The 18,257-nt window shown below is 39.9% G+C and overlaps 1 protein-coding gene across 4 annotated transcripts in view; it reads right to left on the bottom strand.

The window, feature by feature from the left end:
- The window catches only part of CDC42BPB (CDC42 binding protein kinase beta), a 161,894-nt gene that overhangs the window by 22,544 nt on the left and 121,093 nt on the right, over positions 1 to 18,257 (bottom strand). For all 4 annotated transcript variants that reach the window (XM_053601241.1, XM_053601238.1, XM_053601240.1 and 1 more), the window contains exons 17-23: positions 13,227 to 13,351; positions 12,631 to 12,736; positions 9,283 to 9,431; positions 7,746 to 7,840; positions 5,691 to 5,770; positions 1,389 to 1,478; positions 1,025 to 1,102 (exon numbers count right to left, since the gene is read on the bottom strand). In XM_053601241.1, coding sequence (XP_053457216.1) covers positions 1,025 to 1,102; positions 1,389 to 1,478; positions 5,691 to 5,770; positions 7,746 to 7,840; positions 9,283 to 9,431; positions 12,631 to 12,736; positions 13,227 to 13,351 — 723 coding nt within the window. The remainder of the gene's footprint in view (positions 1 to 1,024; positions 1,103 to 1,388; positions 1,479 to 5,690; positions 5,771 to 7,745; positions 7,841 to 9,282; positions 9,432 to 12,630; positions 12,737 to 13,226; positions 13,352 to 18,257) is intronic.

The raw sequence follows: 18,257 nt of genomic DNA, 5'->3' as shown, positions 1-18,257 counted from the left end.
GGAGTCTAAGTCCCAAAGCCAAGCCATTAGTTATTTTCACATAAAACCTAGCTCATCTAGGCTCAACACCTGTGGCTCAAGCGGCAAAGGCGCCAGCCATATACACCTGACCTGGCGGGTTCGAATCCAGCCTGGGCCCACCAACCAACGACGACTGCAACCAAAAAAATAGCCGGGCGTTGTGGCGGGTGCCTGTAGTCCCAGCTACTTGGGAGGTGGAGGCAGAAGAATTGCTTGAGCCCAGGAGTTTGAGGTTGCGGTGAGCTGTGATGCCATGGCACTCTACCCAGGGCAACAGCTTGAAGCTCTGTCTCAAAAAACAAACAAACAAACAAAAACACCCTAGCTCATCTCTAACAAGCATGGCTGCCTATGGGTAAAACCATAAACAGAGGCCAGCCATTGTCAGTGTTAACAATTACAACAAAGCCCATCCTAGGAACACAGGGCTAAATGTTTGATAAGCTTGAAGCACAGAGCCCTATCCTACATGGACATTTTATGATCTGTGTTGGTGTTTATGGAAATGAAAAAGGGAATCCTATAGCAGGGCCCAAGGCCAGCATGAAGAATAACATAAGACTTGTGTGCACAATGTGCACAGCTCTCCAAGATGCATTTAGGCAAAGACAATGTTCAAAACTGCACATTCAGTATAGTTTTATTTATGGTGGGGGGAAAATTCTCACCCAGAAGCATATGGTTCTCTAAGTAGAGATAGACAAATGAAAATAACTTTGGAGAAGGAAGTGGATACCACAGAGTGGTTACTGGTGGAGAGGCATATGTGGTTTGGGGAGTGAGGAAAGGAGAATGGGGAGACTGAACAATGAGAACTTTCAATTAAAATGCATTCATACAGCATGGCTGGAAACACGGGGTCCTGACAGCTTCCTAGATTACATACCATTCATGAGGGTCTTACTGTGTGCATAAAAAAATGACTAAGTTCATTTTATTTATAAAAAAGTTATTTTCTACAACTAAGAACGTGCCCCAAGTGAAAAGCAAGGAAGGCCCTTACCTTTGGTCCAGCCAGGGCGAGGGCCTGAGTGGTGGGCAATGGCACAGCAGGTGGCCTCTGCGAGGGCCGGGCCATGTCCTGGGAGACAAGCAGAATAGGTGAGCATCAGCCTAGCCCAGAACCATCAGACCCCATTTGGGATTTATTTCTCTCTAGAATTTATCAATAATTAATAATTCTACATTTTTAATCTGCTACATTGTTGAGACATCTGCCACAGCCTCTCTCATCTAGCTGATAGACTGACAGTAATCATGAAAATGGAGGATGGACTTAGGTGCCTGTTCATCAAGGGCAGGCTGTGTCACATGCACAGGAGGGTGGACCCAGGGTTCAGAGGATCAATAGGGCAACACTGTCTTACCTCCTGCTGCTCTGTGCTTGCAGCCACAGAAATCGATGAGGACACTTCTGGCTTAGAAGCTTGTGTTTCCTGCTCACTAGCTGAGCTGGTCTGTGAAAACAAAGAAACAGTGGGAGTGAAAGGACTTATTCTATAGAATTCAGGCTCTACTTACACCTTCTGTATTTAAAAAGTACATTCTATCAGGGCCGGGCAGTCCCAGTGGTTCTTACTCCTGAATCCTGTTACCCCTCACAGTTCCTACCCCATTCCCAGCTCATTTGCCTTCCCTGAGGACCATTTCCCTTGGCATTCTGAGGCTGGAGTAGCAACCTTGTGGGCAGAAGAGAGTCTGACAAGGCACAGTTATTGCCAAAGGTGGAAACCGTACGCTTTACCCATCCCTGTATAAGCCTGCCTCTCCCCACACTCTCCTGCAGCCTCTTGTCCTAGCCATTTAAAGGGGATGACCCAGAAATGTCAACCCTTCTATTTTATTCGTAAGTCATTTTATTTAAACCTTGAAGCCTTAAGATCAACTAGCCAAATGCTTCTTTTATTTAAGAGATAGGGTTTCACTTTGTCACCCAGGTTACAGGGCAGTGGCATCATCACAGCTCACAGTAAGATGGAATTGTACGTAAATCATCCTTCATTTTAGCCCCTGAATAGCTGGGACTACAGGTGTGCTGCCATCCCCAGTGAATTTTTGTATTTTGTATTTTTGTATTTTGTATTTAGAGACAGGTTCTTGCTATGTTGCCTAGGCAGGCTGGTCTTGAACTCTTGGTCTTGAGTGATCCTCCTGCCTTGAGTTCCCAAAGTGATAGGACTTCAGGGATGAGCCACTGTGCCCACCCACCAAATGCTCCTTAACCTCATTTCAGGGATCAAGAGGAAAAGTCTAACATCAACAGAGTCTAACATCAACTAAGAACATGAGTAAGAACTTCCCTGAAAGTTTTATGATGCAAGGAAGCAATGTTTTCTTTTGTTCTAACAACTTAACAGTTCCAAATAAATCTCACAACGATCTATTTGAAGCTAAAGTTACTAAAACCACTTTATTATTATTATTATTATTTTTTGCAGTTTTTGGCCAGGGCCGGGTTTGAACCTGCCACCTCTGGTATTTGGGGCTGGGGCCCTACTCCTTGAGCCATAGGCGCCGCTCACCAAAATCACTTTAAAAAACACCAATTTTAACAAGTATTTCTGAAACTACTAGTTCATCATCAAAAGCCATCAGTATTTACGGACCCACATTCCCTATATATTAATATATCCTTAGTAGTAAGTGTTAGCACAAAGAAACAGTATGCTAATGCATAGATGTAGGTAAGAAGGTACCCCAAGAGCAGTTTAAAGCTGTGTGTTGTGTCCACATCAGAATCCCAATGAACGAAATCAGCTAAATACTTTCTAAAAGTTGCAATTAATTAGGCACTGGGGAAGGAGCCAAATTCAGATGGGATAGCAGCAGCACATATAACACACACACACACACACACACACACACACACACACACACACACAGAGTATGCTACAGTATTTGAATTTCTAAACAACTTCACAGGGGAAAGGCTAGATGAATTAACTAATTATCAAAGCTAAAAAATGTAAGCAAATTTGCTCCATAAATAAGGTCTGTTAAATGAGTTAGAGTTCCGTCTTCAGATAAACGAGGAGCAAAACAATGTTAAATAATTTAATTTTACCCACGTAAAAGCCCTACTAGGTTTATTTAGTTGGTTAATTAATCAAAAGGATGCAAATTAAGCAAGAGAACTGAGAATGCTTTTCATTAACAGGAGTGAAAGCCACAGGAAGCCAGCACTGGCAGTCACTTACTTCCTCCCAAAAGGCTAGCAGAGAAGATGCAGATGAGGAGGAGAGTGAGACCTTGATAATAATAGACAGGAGGAATAAAAACGATCATTTCCCACCCAGTAAACAATGGCATAAAAATATGTTGATTCAATCTTGGTAGAAAACCATTCCTAGTATTAAGCAGTAAGTTTAACATGTGCAAAGTAGAACAGAAGCTTCTCAAAGACTTTCAGAATCTGGACACAACTCCTAACATAGACCTGACTGAGGTTTTTTTTTTAAAATAGTAAATGCCCTTCTTCCTTAAATCACTAAGGTATTAGACAAGGATTAAAAACTGCAAGCGTGCTGCATACAGAGAGTAAGGCATAAAAATTACGGCCTCTGTCTCCATGTTAAACTATATACTACTTGTCCACAGCTGTGACTCACTCACTGATGGCTGAACACCCACCTGCCACTAGATTCTCTACTCTGTCCAAAATTTTTTTTTTTTAAAGTTTTTGGCCGGGGCCAGGTTTGAACCCACCACCTCTGGTATATGGGTCTGGCACCCTACTCCTTGAGCCATAGGCACCGCCCCTCTGTCCACAATTTTATAGAAAAGCTGCTGCTTTCATGGACACCAGCATACTATGAACAACTACTATCTATTCCTTTGGAATCTTCACATATTCCTCATCACAATGGTGTCTAGTACCACAGGGATGAAAAAGGCACACAGCTCATCCAGCAACAGATGTACCAAAAAACTGGTGAGCAATTAACAGTAAAAATACATTGCTTCTTCAAAATTGAGGACTTCAGGTTAAAGACAAGCACTGCCAACTTGACTGAAAAAATAAACATTTTGATAGGTGAAGGTAAAAAGGTGTGTGCTCAGACGGTTGTGAACAATACAAACCTGCTAGGATTTTATAATAATGATCTAGGCAATGATGGCTGGTACAGCCCACTCCCGAGGAAGATGGCTGGTGTATAGACTGAAATGGTCACCTGCTGACTGCTCCTTGCTTACAAAGGCAGCAACCCTGCAGATACTACCTCAACCTAACAACCAATCCTGGGCAAAGTGACCCCTGGGTGTGGGAAGTGCACAGTATCTTCTGTATAGAGTTCATGCCAAAATGTTCAACAAACATCAGACAAATCCAGAATGTAGGACAGTCTATAAGCCAATTGGTCTGGACAATATATCACTGCCACAAAAAGTGGGGGGTCTGGGAGTAAAAATGGAGGTAACTGTTCTAGATTAAAGGAGACAAAAGAGACTTGATGACTAAATACAATCCATGATCTAGTGGAGCCAGAACTGGGAAGAAAAACTAGCTATAAAGAACTGAAACAAGAGAAATCTGGACATGGACTATACTATGCCACCAGTGCAAGTGTGTCATGTGTGATAATGACATGTGGCTCCCTAGGAGATGTCTTTATCTAGGAAACCAATGCCTAAGTATTTTGGGGTCACAGATGCTTGCAAATCACTTTTGAATAAGTTCAGGGGAGAAAAGTCTATGTGTACATGGAAAAAGAAAAAGCAAATGCAGTAAAATGCCAGGTGAGACCCTTTCTATAGGGTCAAAATTTTCTAAATAAAAAGTTGAGAAGCCAGTACCACCAACTACCACTTCACTGGAAGTTCTATTAATGAGAATCTCTTTCATTATTCCAACTTTCTGGCTTGCTGCAAATGGCTGTTTCAGAAAAGGAGAGAAAAGCTATACTATAGTCTCCATGTAATACCACTAAAAGCCTGTGGCATATAAAGGAAGGAGGTGGGACTATTTCCTACTCAACAGCTGCTTCCTAGGAAGACAAACAATTCTTCACCAGGGGACAGAGAGCTTCTCTGATAGCTCCCTTGGGAGCTGGCTTACTCAGCAATTGTGTCACCCTCCGCTCCAGCACTTGGGTCTTTTCCATCAACCACGGAGGCTGAACTGTATGTACGTAGAAGTCACAAAAATGTTAACATGACTAAATTACTATATTCTGTGGCATAAGAATATGTATTTAAAAAGTAACCTAAAATATACTACTCAGTCAGAGGTTTGTGTAGATTTCTCCCCTGAAGCATTTTCTTTTTTCTTTAAATTTTTGCCATTTTGCTTTTTTTTTTTTTTTATTTTTTTAGATTTTATTTTATTTATTTATTTATTTTTTGTGTGTGTGGTTTTTGGCCGGGGCTGGGTTTGAACCCGCCACCTCTGGCATATGGGACCGGTGCCCTTCCCCTATGAGCCACGGGCACCGCCCCCCTGAAGCATTTTGTCAATCTCATTTCCACTTAATGTGAGCTAATAAAGCATCTCTGAGAGCAGCTCAAATACCTTAAATGTCTCTTAACTTTACACATTTAACAATACCAAGTCAATATGTGTCAGATAACTGATAAACATCAAATGGTAATTTACTGGTGTATTTGTGGTCCCATAGGTAGTCAAATCATATTATATTATTTCTACTTAACAAAAATTCACTTGTACTTACTCTAAATGTCAGATCATGTGCAAGAGGTGCAGTGTTGAAATACTCAAAAATAGAATCTTGAAAATCCGGAAGTTTGAGCCCTATAAGAAAGAAACAAAGAATAGTACAGGTAAAAAAAAATTAAAGACTACATTTTATTTTTAAGATAGGAAGACTCAATGTCATCAAGATGTCAATTCTATGTAAGTTAACCAATAAATTTGATGTGATACCGTTTATAAAAACCCCCAGAGGTGAACAAGAATCAAAAAGATAACTTGAAAGAGTAACTAAGGATCCTAAAGAATATGAAGGGATCAACAAATAAAAAAAATAAAATAATCAAGGAAGAATCTAGGGGTGTGTAGGCTGAGTGTAGAGAGGAGCAACAGATCTGCGAGATAGTAAAACAGATTTCACCAATGCTTTTATAATTAGAATCAAGTGGTTTTGGAGAGGAACAGGGTAGAAAATGCAAAAACAGACCCAAGTGTCCATAGTAATCTCATATATGATAAAAATCATATGTGAAATTAGTAGGGAAGAGAACTTTTTAATGACTGGTGCTGAACCACTATGGCTACAGGGAAAAGATAAAACTAGATATATTCCTCAAACAGTAAATCAGAATAAATTTCATATGAATCAGTAATCTTAAAAAAAAAAAAAAAAAAAAAAAGGTTTGGTGCCTGTGGCTCAAGCAGCTAAGGCACCAGTCACATACACCTGAGCTGGCGGGTTCGAATCCAGGCTGGGCCTGCCAAACAATAATGACTGCAACCAAAAAACAGCCAGACGTTGTGGCGAGCACCTGCAGTCCCAGCTACTTGGGAGGTGAAGGCAGGAGAATCGCTTGAGCCCAAGAGTTGGAAGTTGCTGTGAGCTGTGATGCCATGGCACTGTACCCAGGGCAAGAGCTTGAGGCTCTGCCTTAAAAAAAAAAAAAAAAAAGGAAGCTATACAAGTATTAGAAGAAAACATGGGTATACCTCTTAAACAACTCAAACTTGGGAATTTTTTCTGAACTATGATTTAAAAAAAACGATTAAGTTTGATAAACAAAAATTAAAAACTTTTACTTGGAACACACAAAAAAATCATAAGCAAAGTCAACAAAATTGGGAAAAAACTTGCAACTTACATCACACAAAAAAAGACTCTAATCCTTGCTATGCAACAAGCTTCTAGAAATTAGGAACACTAACAATCTCTATTTTTAAAAATGGGCAAGATACAAATACTTGTATTTTTATACTTCACAGAATACACTAACAATTTCTATTTTTAAAAATGGGCAAGATACAAATACTTGTATTTTTATACTTTACAGAATAAATACAAATTGTCCTTAAACATACCAAAAAAACGCTCCATCTTACTTGTTAGGAAAATGTAAGTTAAACCTATACTGAGATGCTATTTATCACCTATTCAGAGGGATAAAAGTCCAAAAGTTTGAAATTATACTATGTAGGTAGACAGTGACACAGGGAACCAACCCCTCATACCCCAAGGAAAGGAGTCCAAGTGTACAGACTCTTCTGGAGGGAAATCTATTAGCACCTAGCACCAGTGTGTATGTATGTTTGCTCTTTGAACAGGCAAATCCCACTTCTAGAAATTTATGCCCAAGACTGACAAAAATATGAAATGCTTTATATACATAGCTACTCACTAAAGCATGTTTTATGATAGTGAATGCTAGGGGGAAGCATGGCACCCACACTCCAGGGCTGGTATAGCCCACCATGATGCATGTGTAGCTGTTGTCTAGTGGCCTCTCCCAGCATAGAATGATGCCTTCTGTGTAACTAGAAGAATACAAGGATATATAACTTTGTGTGTGTATGTTTGCTTTATGTTTTTTAGATGGATCAAAGGAAGGATAAACCAGAAACTGTGGTTACTTTTGGGGAAGGCATCTTTGAATATACCCTTTCAAATTTTGCCTTTGGAATTATATAAGTGCTTTACATAACTAAAAACCTAGTAATCTAAAGAGAACAATGAAAACAAAAGCATTCATTTTAAAAAGCTTATATTTAAATAATTCAGAGCCACATAATTTTAATTTACCAGTATCTGCTCTAAATTTTTCTTCCATCTTTTTCTTCAAAATTTCTATTTCTTCTAATAATTCTCTGTTTTTGGCTTCAGATTCCTTTAGTTTACTAAAATTAAAAAAAAAACCAAACTTTAAAAGGTCATCCATATGCTGCTTCAATGTACATCAGGGCAGGGGTTTCTCCCCCAACAGCTAGCAGTGTGTCAGAACATGACAGGTGCTCAGCACACACCAGGTCTTTCTATACAGCACACTGTGGACAATATAAACATTTCAAAATTATAAACATTTAATGATGGATGTTTAAGTCATGGGTTATCAAGGTATATCTTGTGAAGCCCTAAGGGAGTTTCTGATATTCCTAATCTTGTTTCCAGGTGAGTCCTCTGTTCTCCAAGGACACATAACCCCGATTACTCAGCTGTCAGGCCTGTAAATATCTTCCCCACAATCAGCAAGATGGTAGACTCTACCAGAGAACACCATGACCACATGAGTGTTGGCGACCAGGCAATTCCTAAGATTTTATATCAGGAACAGAGAAAGTCAGGCTGTCACTGAGAGCAGGAGGTGTGCAGTTAAGAGGGAAAGTTCTGCCACTTATCAGTGGGTGACAGTGGGCAAACTGTATCACCTCCGTGAGTTTGCACTTTGATCTTATCATCTGTAAATGGTGGTAACTTGCTTTATGGGGATGTGCTAAGGTCACATGACTTAACAGAACAAAGTTCTTACAGCATAAAGCAGTGTGTCAGAATTCAATGGTATTGAATTTCAATGGTATCTGTTACTATTAACTTTTTTTAGCCCAAAACTAACAGGATTTGGGATTTGGTGATCCCATTAATGACAATCCTCACTTTACTTCACAGAGAAGTATCAGGGCATGGCAGAGCTGGCCCTGTCCTCTCACACCAACAGCTGCTACCTCAGGCAGGGAGGCCTGGCTTTATCCTTAGCATATGAAACACTACCTGCAAATGGTAGACTCTTAATAAATTATTCATTGAATTTACTATTGTGTAAAAATGGTGTTCTTATGGTTTCTTGAAGTTAGGGAAAGAATTCTGAATAGACATGTCATCTTCAACTACTATTTTAACATTTACCTTTAAGCTTTAGCTTAAAAGGAAAAATTCTGAGTTGATGAACTGAACAGCACACCAAGGTGAATAAGGTGCCGGAGAGGTGCCTGTCAGACATGTGGCTGTGAGGTGGGGGACAAACACCTCCTTTCACACACTGAAAGAGACCCCAGCATTTCAAAACCATGGATCTATATTGCTCACACTATTTCTTGAGAGCACTAAGCACTCCCACAGTAGGTGAGGCACATGTACACACTCATTCAGCTGAGTCTTATTAAGCACTTAACGAGTGCCAGGCACTCTACAATCTTCAGAGTTCTGCCCATTGACCTTACTGCCCTTGCAATGGCCTGCAAGACAGCAGGCACTTCTGTGGCTACTTTCCAGATGAGGAAAGCAAGAGCTTGCCCAGTCACATAGGCCCAGTTCCTACTGATATTCTGACCACAGCACAAAGTACCTTTCAAAGGTAAGATTTGTGTCCTTGACTTTCCTCAGCTCCTCCTGAACAAGCTGTTTGGCCCGGATCTCTGCCTCCAGAGCAGACTGCAACTCCAGCCGTGCAGACATATCCAGCTTCTGACTACGGCGAACTTTCCAAAGTGGATCCTTTAGATATTAATTAAGATATTAAAAACGCACTTGAAGCTATTTATTAAACTAAATTTAAGCTAACAAATCAGCAATTTATCTTTAATCTTAAAATATTACTATTATATTTTAATATCAACATTCAGTAAATAAGAAGGACCACCAGAACCAATTTTAGTTCCTATATTTTATGACTTTCATTCTTTCTTAGAAATCTTCTGAAACTTCTGGGGGCAAGACATGATTGCAAGAGGGACTTTACCTAACAAATGCAATCAATGTAACCTGGCTTATTGTACCCTCAATGAATTCCCCCAACAATAAAAAAAAAATAATAAATCTTCTAAAAAATGAAATTTACCTTATTAGAGTAAAACTGATTCTGTAGTCCAATTTCCATACCTGTTCACTGATCACTTTTATAAATCTAATACAGTATGAGGTCTCAGTTATCTTTTTCCTATTTCTTATGACATTTTGCTATTTCACCATCCTAGGAATTAAGTCTTTACCCATTTCTGTCTATGATAAAAAAAAACTATAGTAAGAAAAGTGAAGAATGATGAAATGATGTACAAGGATGAAGCATAAGTAAAAAATGCAGCTGGATCACATTATTCTTCCATTTTCTTACTAAGTCATCCAATGTAGCAACTTTTAAGAGTTATAAAAAAAGTCTGGAGATAACCATCTTGGAAGATTGGTAGACTTATTTTTAAGGTTTCATTGAACATAACTGAGAATTCTTCATTTTCCCTCATAACAGTAGAGAAAATTGACAGAGGAAGATGTTTCACTATTGTAAGAAAGTTAGAAGTGGGTGAGGGGAACAGAAGCCAGATGCTAATAAAATGTGAGAGAAATCTCAGTGAGTCTTCAGATGACTATTTGCTAGATGAATTTCCTCAAGAACTGATCGAACAACATACACCTCTAAGGACAAAAGGGAAGTATATTCTCATCCAGTTAGTCCTTCAACAAGAAGAGTTGTTCATACAATATTTTGCAACTATCTCAAAATCCTATTTGAGAATCTCAGCCATCCTATTTTGCTAAAAGTATTTCAATCTTTTATGAAGTTAGTGTACAAAATTTACTTAATGCAATTCATAAGTACTGGAAAAAATGTGTATGTACCAGCTACTCAGGAAGCTAAGGCATGAGGATCACTTGAGTCCAAGAGTTGGAGGTTGCTGTGAGCTATAACACCACAGCACTCTACCCAGGGTGGCAGAATAAGACTCTGTCACACGGGGCAGCGCCTGTGGCTCAGTGAGTAGGGCGCCGGCCCCATATGCCGAGCGTGGCGGGTTTGGACCCAGCCCCGGCCAAACTGCAACAGAAAAATAGCCAGGTGTTGTGGCGCGCGACTATAGTCCCAGCTGCTCAGGAGGCTGAGGCAAGAGAATCGCGTGAGCCCAAGAGTTAGAGGTTGCTGTGAGCCGTGTGACACCACGGCACTCTACCCGAGGGTGGTACAGTGAGACTCTGTCTCTACAAAAAAAAAAAAAAAAAAGCCTCTGTCACACATACACAAAAAAAGTGTATGTAAACATAACTGGCAGAAAAGAGAAAACATGGAAATGAAAAAATTTACTTATCATTCTAATTGGTGTTTATCTGAAAATGAAATTTTCCCAATATGGAAAAAAGAACATGGCCATTTTCTTCAATAGAGGTATGAGTTGTCAACATTTTTCAAAAGCACGGTGTTTTGAAGAAAGGAATACAAGAAGACTGAGGAGTAATGACAAACTAGAACCAATCAGAAGTGAATCTGAGGCCAAGGTAGAATAGTCAGGTTCATGTGTGACCCAGGGTGGGAGAGGATGGGGAATGGGGGTGGGGGTGGCTAGCAGTTAACTATATTCAAAGATGCTGAGCTTTTGGGCGAATATACCTTCAAACCAAGAAATGTTGAATAAATTAACCTGAAATAAATTTTAAAAAAATGTTGAATAAAAATTTGGGTTTACAAAACTAAACTTATAAGATAAAATTCTGTATTGTTTTCACCATCCCTTTATTCTTAATTCTGTAAATTATTCACAGAATTCTTTCTTTATTTTTGAGACTACTTACTCTGTCACCCGAGGAGAATGCTTTGGCATCCTAGCTCATAGCAACCTCAAATTCTTGAGCTCAAGTGATCCTCTTGCCTCAGCCTCCTGAGTAGCTGGGACTATGCACCACTACATTTGGCTAATTTTTCTATTTTTTTTTTATCATCAAATAATTTTATTTTTTTCTATTAATTACACATTTTATTTATTATTGTTATTTTTTTAAATTTATTTTATTGTTAAGTCATAGCTGTGTACATTAGTACAATCAAGGGGTACAATGTGCGGGTTTCATATACAATCTGAAATATTCTCATCAAACTGTTCAACGTAGCCTTCATGGCATTTTCTAATGTACTCAGCTCTACTATGAAGCTAAATTATAGCTTTCACATGAAGGCTATAACCCAACTATAGCACAAGACTATGGCGAAAGGTCCAAGGAAGGGGGAGGGAGGGGGGAGGTTTGGTGGGTAATGGGTGGGGCCACATCTATGGTGCATCTTAGAATGGGTACAGGTGAAACTTAGTAAACGCAGAATAATTTTTCTATTTTTAGTACAGACAGGATCTCACTTATGTACAGGCTAGTCTCAAATTCCTAAGCTCAAGTAATTCACCTGCCTTGGCCTCCCAGAGTGCTAGGATTACAGGTGTGAGCCACTGTGCCAAGCCTTACATACTTTTTTAAAAGGGCAAATTGGACCTGGAAAAATGGAAATAAGACATCCCTGATGTAGGGGTGTTGCTGCCCAGGAAGAGGAGGGGTAGGGCTGGGTATTCACTCAGCCCAGGGCCTGCTGTACTCTGGGATTTCAGGGATACACACAACACTGCCTGAGTAAATGGATGATCAGATTAACCTACCGACGCTCTCAGAGGGCAGAATCCAGTCCCGCTAATTTAAGATTGTATCACAGAGCCCAGTATTCAATAATTATTTGCTAAAAAATTGAATGATATCAAAAGACACTCTAATAATCTGATAGCTGACAAATGCTAGAATTCCTCAAATTAGGGTTAATGTTCACAGGTCAAACAAAAGTCTCTCCCATCACTGAAATTCCATAAGTAGTGAAGTCCTATTCATACTTGCAATAAAACCATTAATGAATCTTTAGTAATAAAAATGCAGGCTTTAGAACAAAACTCACCAGTGTTCTTGATCCCAGACTAGAACTCCTCAAAGTCTCTAGCTCTTCAGTCATCTTAGAAGCAAGAGCTTGAAGGTAACCCCGGGCATCTTTCTCATCGCTGACCCTAGAGGAAGGAACAGACATTCTGTCTTATAAAGCATACACCCATGAGAGGAGACAAATAAGAAGATGGATGTTCCCTGCCTTGCTTAGGACATGGTGACACAGCATCCTATTAGTTACAATGCCAGTTATCTATAAGTTAAAGGCTTTTGTGACCAGAGGGCTGGATCCCAGCTTACTCTAAGTCTGTCTAGCACCTCCTGAAGTTGGCCTAAGAAACTCTCCACCTCCTGTTTCACCAAGACTGTGACGGGGTATGAACAGTTCAACCCGAAACTGTCAGTAGGTAACTGGTTACTACACCTTTTATGCAAAATGACAATCAATGGACAGACTTGCTGCCCCAGGATTAGAAGTTCAGAGGCAATAGCAGTGAGACTTGTACTTTGGCCTCATGGCATGGGCCATGGTATACAGGACAGGTTCACACAGAGGTGGAAGCAAGAGAGCCTTGCAGTCTGAGTGTGGAGGGTCTCACAGGACGTACGTACCACTGAATGATTTCTGCAATCTGAGCTTCCCAGTGGGCAACCGACTCCTTCTTGGCTGCCAGATCCTGCAGTTCATCCTCCAGCTGTCTATTTTGAGCTGTGAGTTTATCCACAAAGGAACAGAGCTGAAATGAGATAATTTTACCACATTATTCATCAGTTTGTATGCTAGCATTAAATCTGAAGTTCTTTCCAAAGAAAGAAGTTTTCTTTAATCATTAGTTTTCCAAACTACTTTTTTTTTTTTTTAATTGTTTGGGATTCATGGAAGGTACAAAAAATTAGGTTACATTGATCGCATTTATTAAAGACCCTCTTGTAATTGTGTCCTGCCCCAAAGACGTGTGCCAAATACTGTGACCCTCCCCAACCGCTCCCCCTCACTTGCTCATTCCCTTGCCCCTCGTAGTAGCTCATCTACTGCCTTCGTATTAGAATGGAGTACATTGGATTCCTCCCTCTCCATTCTTATGCTTTATTAAGAAGAAAGTGTTCCACCTCCATCCATGTTAATAAAAAAGATGTAAAGTCTCTATCTTTTTAGTGGCTGAATAGTATTCCATAGTATACATATATTACAGCTTGTTAATCCATCCTGGGTTGGTGGGCATTTAGGCTGTTTCCACAGTTTGGTGACTGTAAATTGAGCTGCGATAAACAATCTAGTGCAAATGTCCTTATAATAAAAGGATTTTTTTTTTTTTTTTGTAGAGACAGAGTCTCACTTTATCACCCTCAATAGAGTGCCATGGCATCACGTAGCTCACAGCAACCTCCAACTCCTGGGCTTAAGCGATTCTCTTGCCTCAGCCTCCCGAGTAGCTGGGACTACAGGCGCCCGCCACAACGCCCAGCTATTTTTTGGTTTGCAGTTCAGCCGGGGCCGGGTTTGAACCCGCCACCCTCGGTATATGGGGCCAGAGCCCTACCGAATGAGCCACAGGCGCTGCCCAATAAAAGGATTTTTTTTTCTTCTAGGTAGATGCCTAGTAATGGGATTGCAGGATTAAATGGGAGGTCAAATTTGAGTTCTTTGAGGAGTCTCCGTATTTCCTTCCAAAAAGGTTGTGTTAGTTTGCAGTCCCATGAACAGTGTAAAGAAGTGTTCCCTTCTCTCTACATCCATGTCAGCATCTGCAGCTTTGAGACTTGGTGATGTGGGTCATTCTATGTGGGGTTAGGTGTTATCTCAGGGTAGTTCCGATTTGCATTTCTCTGATGATTATGAACGATAAACATTTTTTAAATATGTTTGTTAGCCATTCGTCTGTCTTCTTTAGAGAAGGTTCTATTAATCTCTTGCAAGTGAAATATGGGATTGTTGGCTCTTTTCTTAATTTCTCTGTAGATCCTAGTTGTCAAGTTTTTGTCTGATTCATAATGCAAATGTCTTTTCCCATTCTGAAAGTTGTCTGTTTGCTTTAGTTTCCTTAGCTGTACAGAAGCATTTCAGTTTAATTCTCATTTGTTAATTTTTGTTGCTGTTGCAATTGCCATGGAAGTTTTCTTCATAAAATCTTTCCCAAGACTGTTATCTTCAAGTATTTCCCCCACACTTTCTTGGATGATCTTTATTGTTTCATGCCTTAGATTTAAGTCTTTTATCCATCTTGAATCAATTTTTGTAAGTGATAAGAGGAGTGGGTCCAGTTTCAGTCTTTAACATGTGGTTATTCAGTTCTCCCAACACCATTTACTAAATATGGATTCTTTTCCCCAGTGTATGTTCTTCTTTGGTTTATTAAAGATCAGGGGGCTGTAAGATGTTAATTTCATCTCATGGTTTTCTATGCAGTTCCAAATGTCAATGTCAGTATTTTTGTGCCAGTACCATGCTGTTTTGATCACTGTGGCCTTGCAGCACAGCAGAAAGTCTGGTAGAGTAATACCCCTGGCTTTGTTTTCATTACTAAGAATTGCCTTGGCTATATGGGGTTTATTCTGGTTCCATACAAAAGAACTATTTTTTCCAATTTTTGAAAGTATGATGATGATATTTTAATGGGGATTGCATTGAATCCGTAGATTGCTTTGGGTAGTATAGACATTTTCATAATGTTGGTTCTTCCCAGACATAAGCATGGGATGTTCTTCCATTTGTTAACATCTTCTGCTATTTCTTTTATTAGGGTTTCATAATTTTCTCTGTAAAGTCCTTCACCCCTTTTGTTATGTATATTCCTAGGGCTTTTTTTTTTTTTTTGAAGCTACTGTGAAGGGAACTGTGTCCTTAATTAACTTCTCATTTTGGCTGTTATTGGCATATACAAAGGGTACTAATTTGTGGATGTTGATTTTATATCCTGAGACATTGCTATATTTTTGGATTACTTCCAGGAGTCTTGGGGTTGAGTCTTTGGGATTCTCTAAGTAAAAGATCATATTGTCAGCAAAGAGCAAGAGTTTGACCTCCTCTGCCCCCATCTGGATGCCCTTTATTTCATTCTCTTGCTGGATCGTACTGGCTGGAACTTCCAGCACTATGTTGAATAGTAGTGGTGATAAAGGACGACCTTGTCTAGTTCCAGTTCTAAGTTGAAAAGCTTTCAGTTTTACTCCATTCAGTATAATATTAGCTGTGGGTTTGTCGTAGACGGCTTTGATCAGATTAAGAAATGTGATCGTGGGCGGCGCGTGTGACTCAGTTGGTAGGGCGCAGGCCCCATATACTGAGGGTGACGGGTTCAAACCTGGCCCCGGCCAAACTGCAACCAAAAAATAGCCGGGCGTTGTGGTGGGCGCCTGTAGTCCCAGCTACTTGGGAGGCTGAGGCAAGAGAATCACTTAAGCCCAGGAGTTGGAGGTTGCTGTGAGCTGTGTGAGGCCACGGCACTCTACTGAGGGCCATGAAGTGAGACTCTGTCTCTACAAAAAAAAAAAAAAAAAAGAAATGTGATCGTGATGACTTTTTTAATGTACAGCTGTAATCTACTGGCTAGGATTTTGTTGAGAATTTTTGTGTCTATATTCATTAATCAGATTGGTCTGCAATTCTCCTTTTCAGTTGGGTCTTTTCATCAGGGTGATGTTTGCTTCATAGAACATGTTAGAGAAGATTCCTTCCTTGTCAATTTTTTGGAATAATTTCTGCAGTATGGGTATAAGCTCTTTTTTTAAGGTTTGATAGAATTCTGGTATGAAGCCATCTGAACCAGAGATGTTTTTGTTGTTCAGAGATTTTTTTTATTGCTTCTTTGATCTCAGTTCTTGAAATTGGTTTGTTCAAGAGATCTATTTCATCTTAAGTCTAGGGAGAGGATGTGATTCCAGGTATTGATCCATTTCCTCCATGTTGTCAAATTTCTGGGCATAGAGTTTCTTGTAGTACTCAGAGATGATCTCTTGTATCTCTGTGGCATCTGTTATTTCTCTTTTGTCATTTCTGATTGAGGTCATTAGAGAGTTTACTTTTCTGTTTCTCGTTAATCTGACCAAAGGTTTATTAATTTCATTTACTTTTTCAGGCTCGGCGCCTGTGGCTCAAGCGGCTAAGGCGCCAGCCACATATACCTGAGCTGGCGGGTTCAAATCCAGCCCGGGGGCCTGCCAAACAATAATGACGGCTGCAACAAAAAATAGTCAGGTGTTGTGGCAGGTGCCTGTAGTCCCAGCTGCTTGGGAGGCAGAGGCAGGAGACTCTCTTGAGCCCAGGATTTGGAGGTTGCTGTGAGCTGTAATGCCACGGCACTCTACCCAGGGCAACAGCTTGAGGAGGCTCTGTCTCAAAAAAAAAAAAAAATAATAATTTTATTTACTTTTTCAAAAAACCAACTTTTTGTTGCATTAATTTTCTGGATGATTCTTTTGTTTTCAATTTCATTGATCTCTGATTTAATTTGGGTTATTTCTTTTCTTCTGCTGGGTTTGGAATTAGATTTTTTTTTTTTTCCAATTCCATACAATGGCTCATGAGTTTGTTGATGCACTCTCTTTCTGATTTTTGAATGTAGGCATATAATGTGATAAATTTCCCTAAGACTGCTTTTCCCACAGGTTCTGGTAACTTGTGTTGTTATGTTTGAGGAATTTAATGATTTTCTCTTTTATCTCTTTCTGAATTCAACTGTCATTCAGCATAAGGTTGTTTAATTCTAAGTCTTTGTGTGGGGATGTTTTTGTTGGAGTTGAGTTCCACCTTTATTGCCTTGTGGTCTTAGAAGTATAATTTCTATTCTTTTAATTATCCTGAAGTTTGATTTGTATCCTAGGATGTGGTCAATTTTGGAGTATGTACCATGGGCTGACAAAAATGTATATTCCTTAGCTTCGGGATGGTGTGTTCTCTGTATGTCTATTAATCCCATTTGTTCTAGAGTTGCATTTAAGTCCCAAATTTGTATCTGTCCAGTTCTGTCAGAGGGGTGTTTAAGTCCCCAACTATTATGGTGTTATGGGATATTATATTACTCAGACCCATCAAGGTCTGTTTCATAAATCTGGAAGCTATTAAGTTGGGTGCATAAATATTTATAATTGAATTGTCTTTTTGTTGTATTGTTCCTTTGACCAGTATAAAGTGTCCATCTTTGTTTTTCTTTTTTCTTTTTTTGTAGAGACAACAGTCTCACTTTATGGCCCTCGGTAGAGTGCCATGGCATCACACAGCTCACAGCAACCTCCAACTCCTGGGCTTAAGCGATTCTCTTGCCTCAGCCTCCAGAGTAGCTGGGACTACAGGCGCCCGCCACAACGCCCGGCTATTTTTTGGTTGCAGTTCAGCCAGGGCCAGGTTTGAACCCGCCACCCTCGGTATATGGGGCCGGCGCCTTACCGACTGAGCCACAGGCGCCGCCCCATCTTTGTTTTTCTTAACTTTAGTGGCTTTAAATCCACTTGCATCTGAAAGAAGATTGCAACCCCTCCTGTCTTCTGATTTCCATTTGCTTGAAATACCGTTTTCCATCCTTTAAGTTTTGATTGTCCTTCAAGGCTAGGTGTGTCTCCTGGAGATGGCATATGGATTGGCTTGTGCTTTTTTATCTAATCAGCCAGTTTGTGCCTCTTCAGTACTGAATTCAGTCCATTGACAGT

Source organism: Nycticebus coucang, chromosome 9 (assembly GCF_027406575.1).
Source record: "Nycticebus coucang isolate mNycCou1 chromosome 9, mNycCou1.pri, whole genome shotgun sequence".
Taxonomy (NCBI): domain Eukaryota; kingdom Metazoa; phylum Chordata; class Mammalia; order Primates; family Lorisidae; genus Nycticebus; species Nycticebus coucang.
Note: the sequence above shows the minus strand (reverse complement) of the source record. Positions and strands in the feature narration are given on the sequence as shown.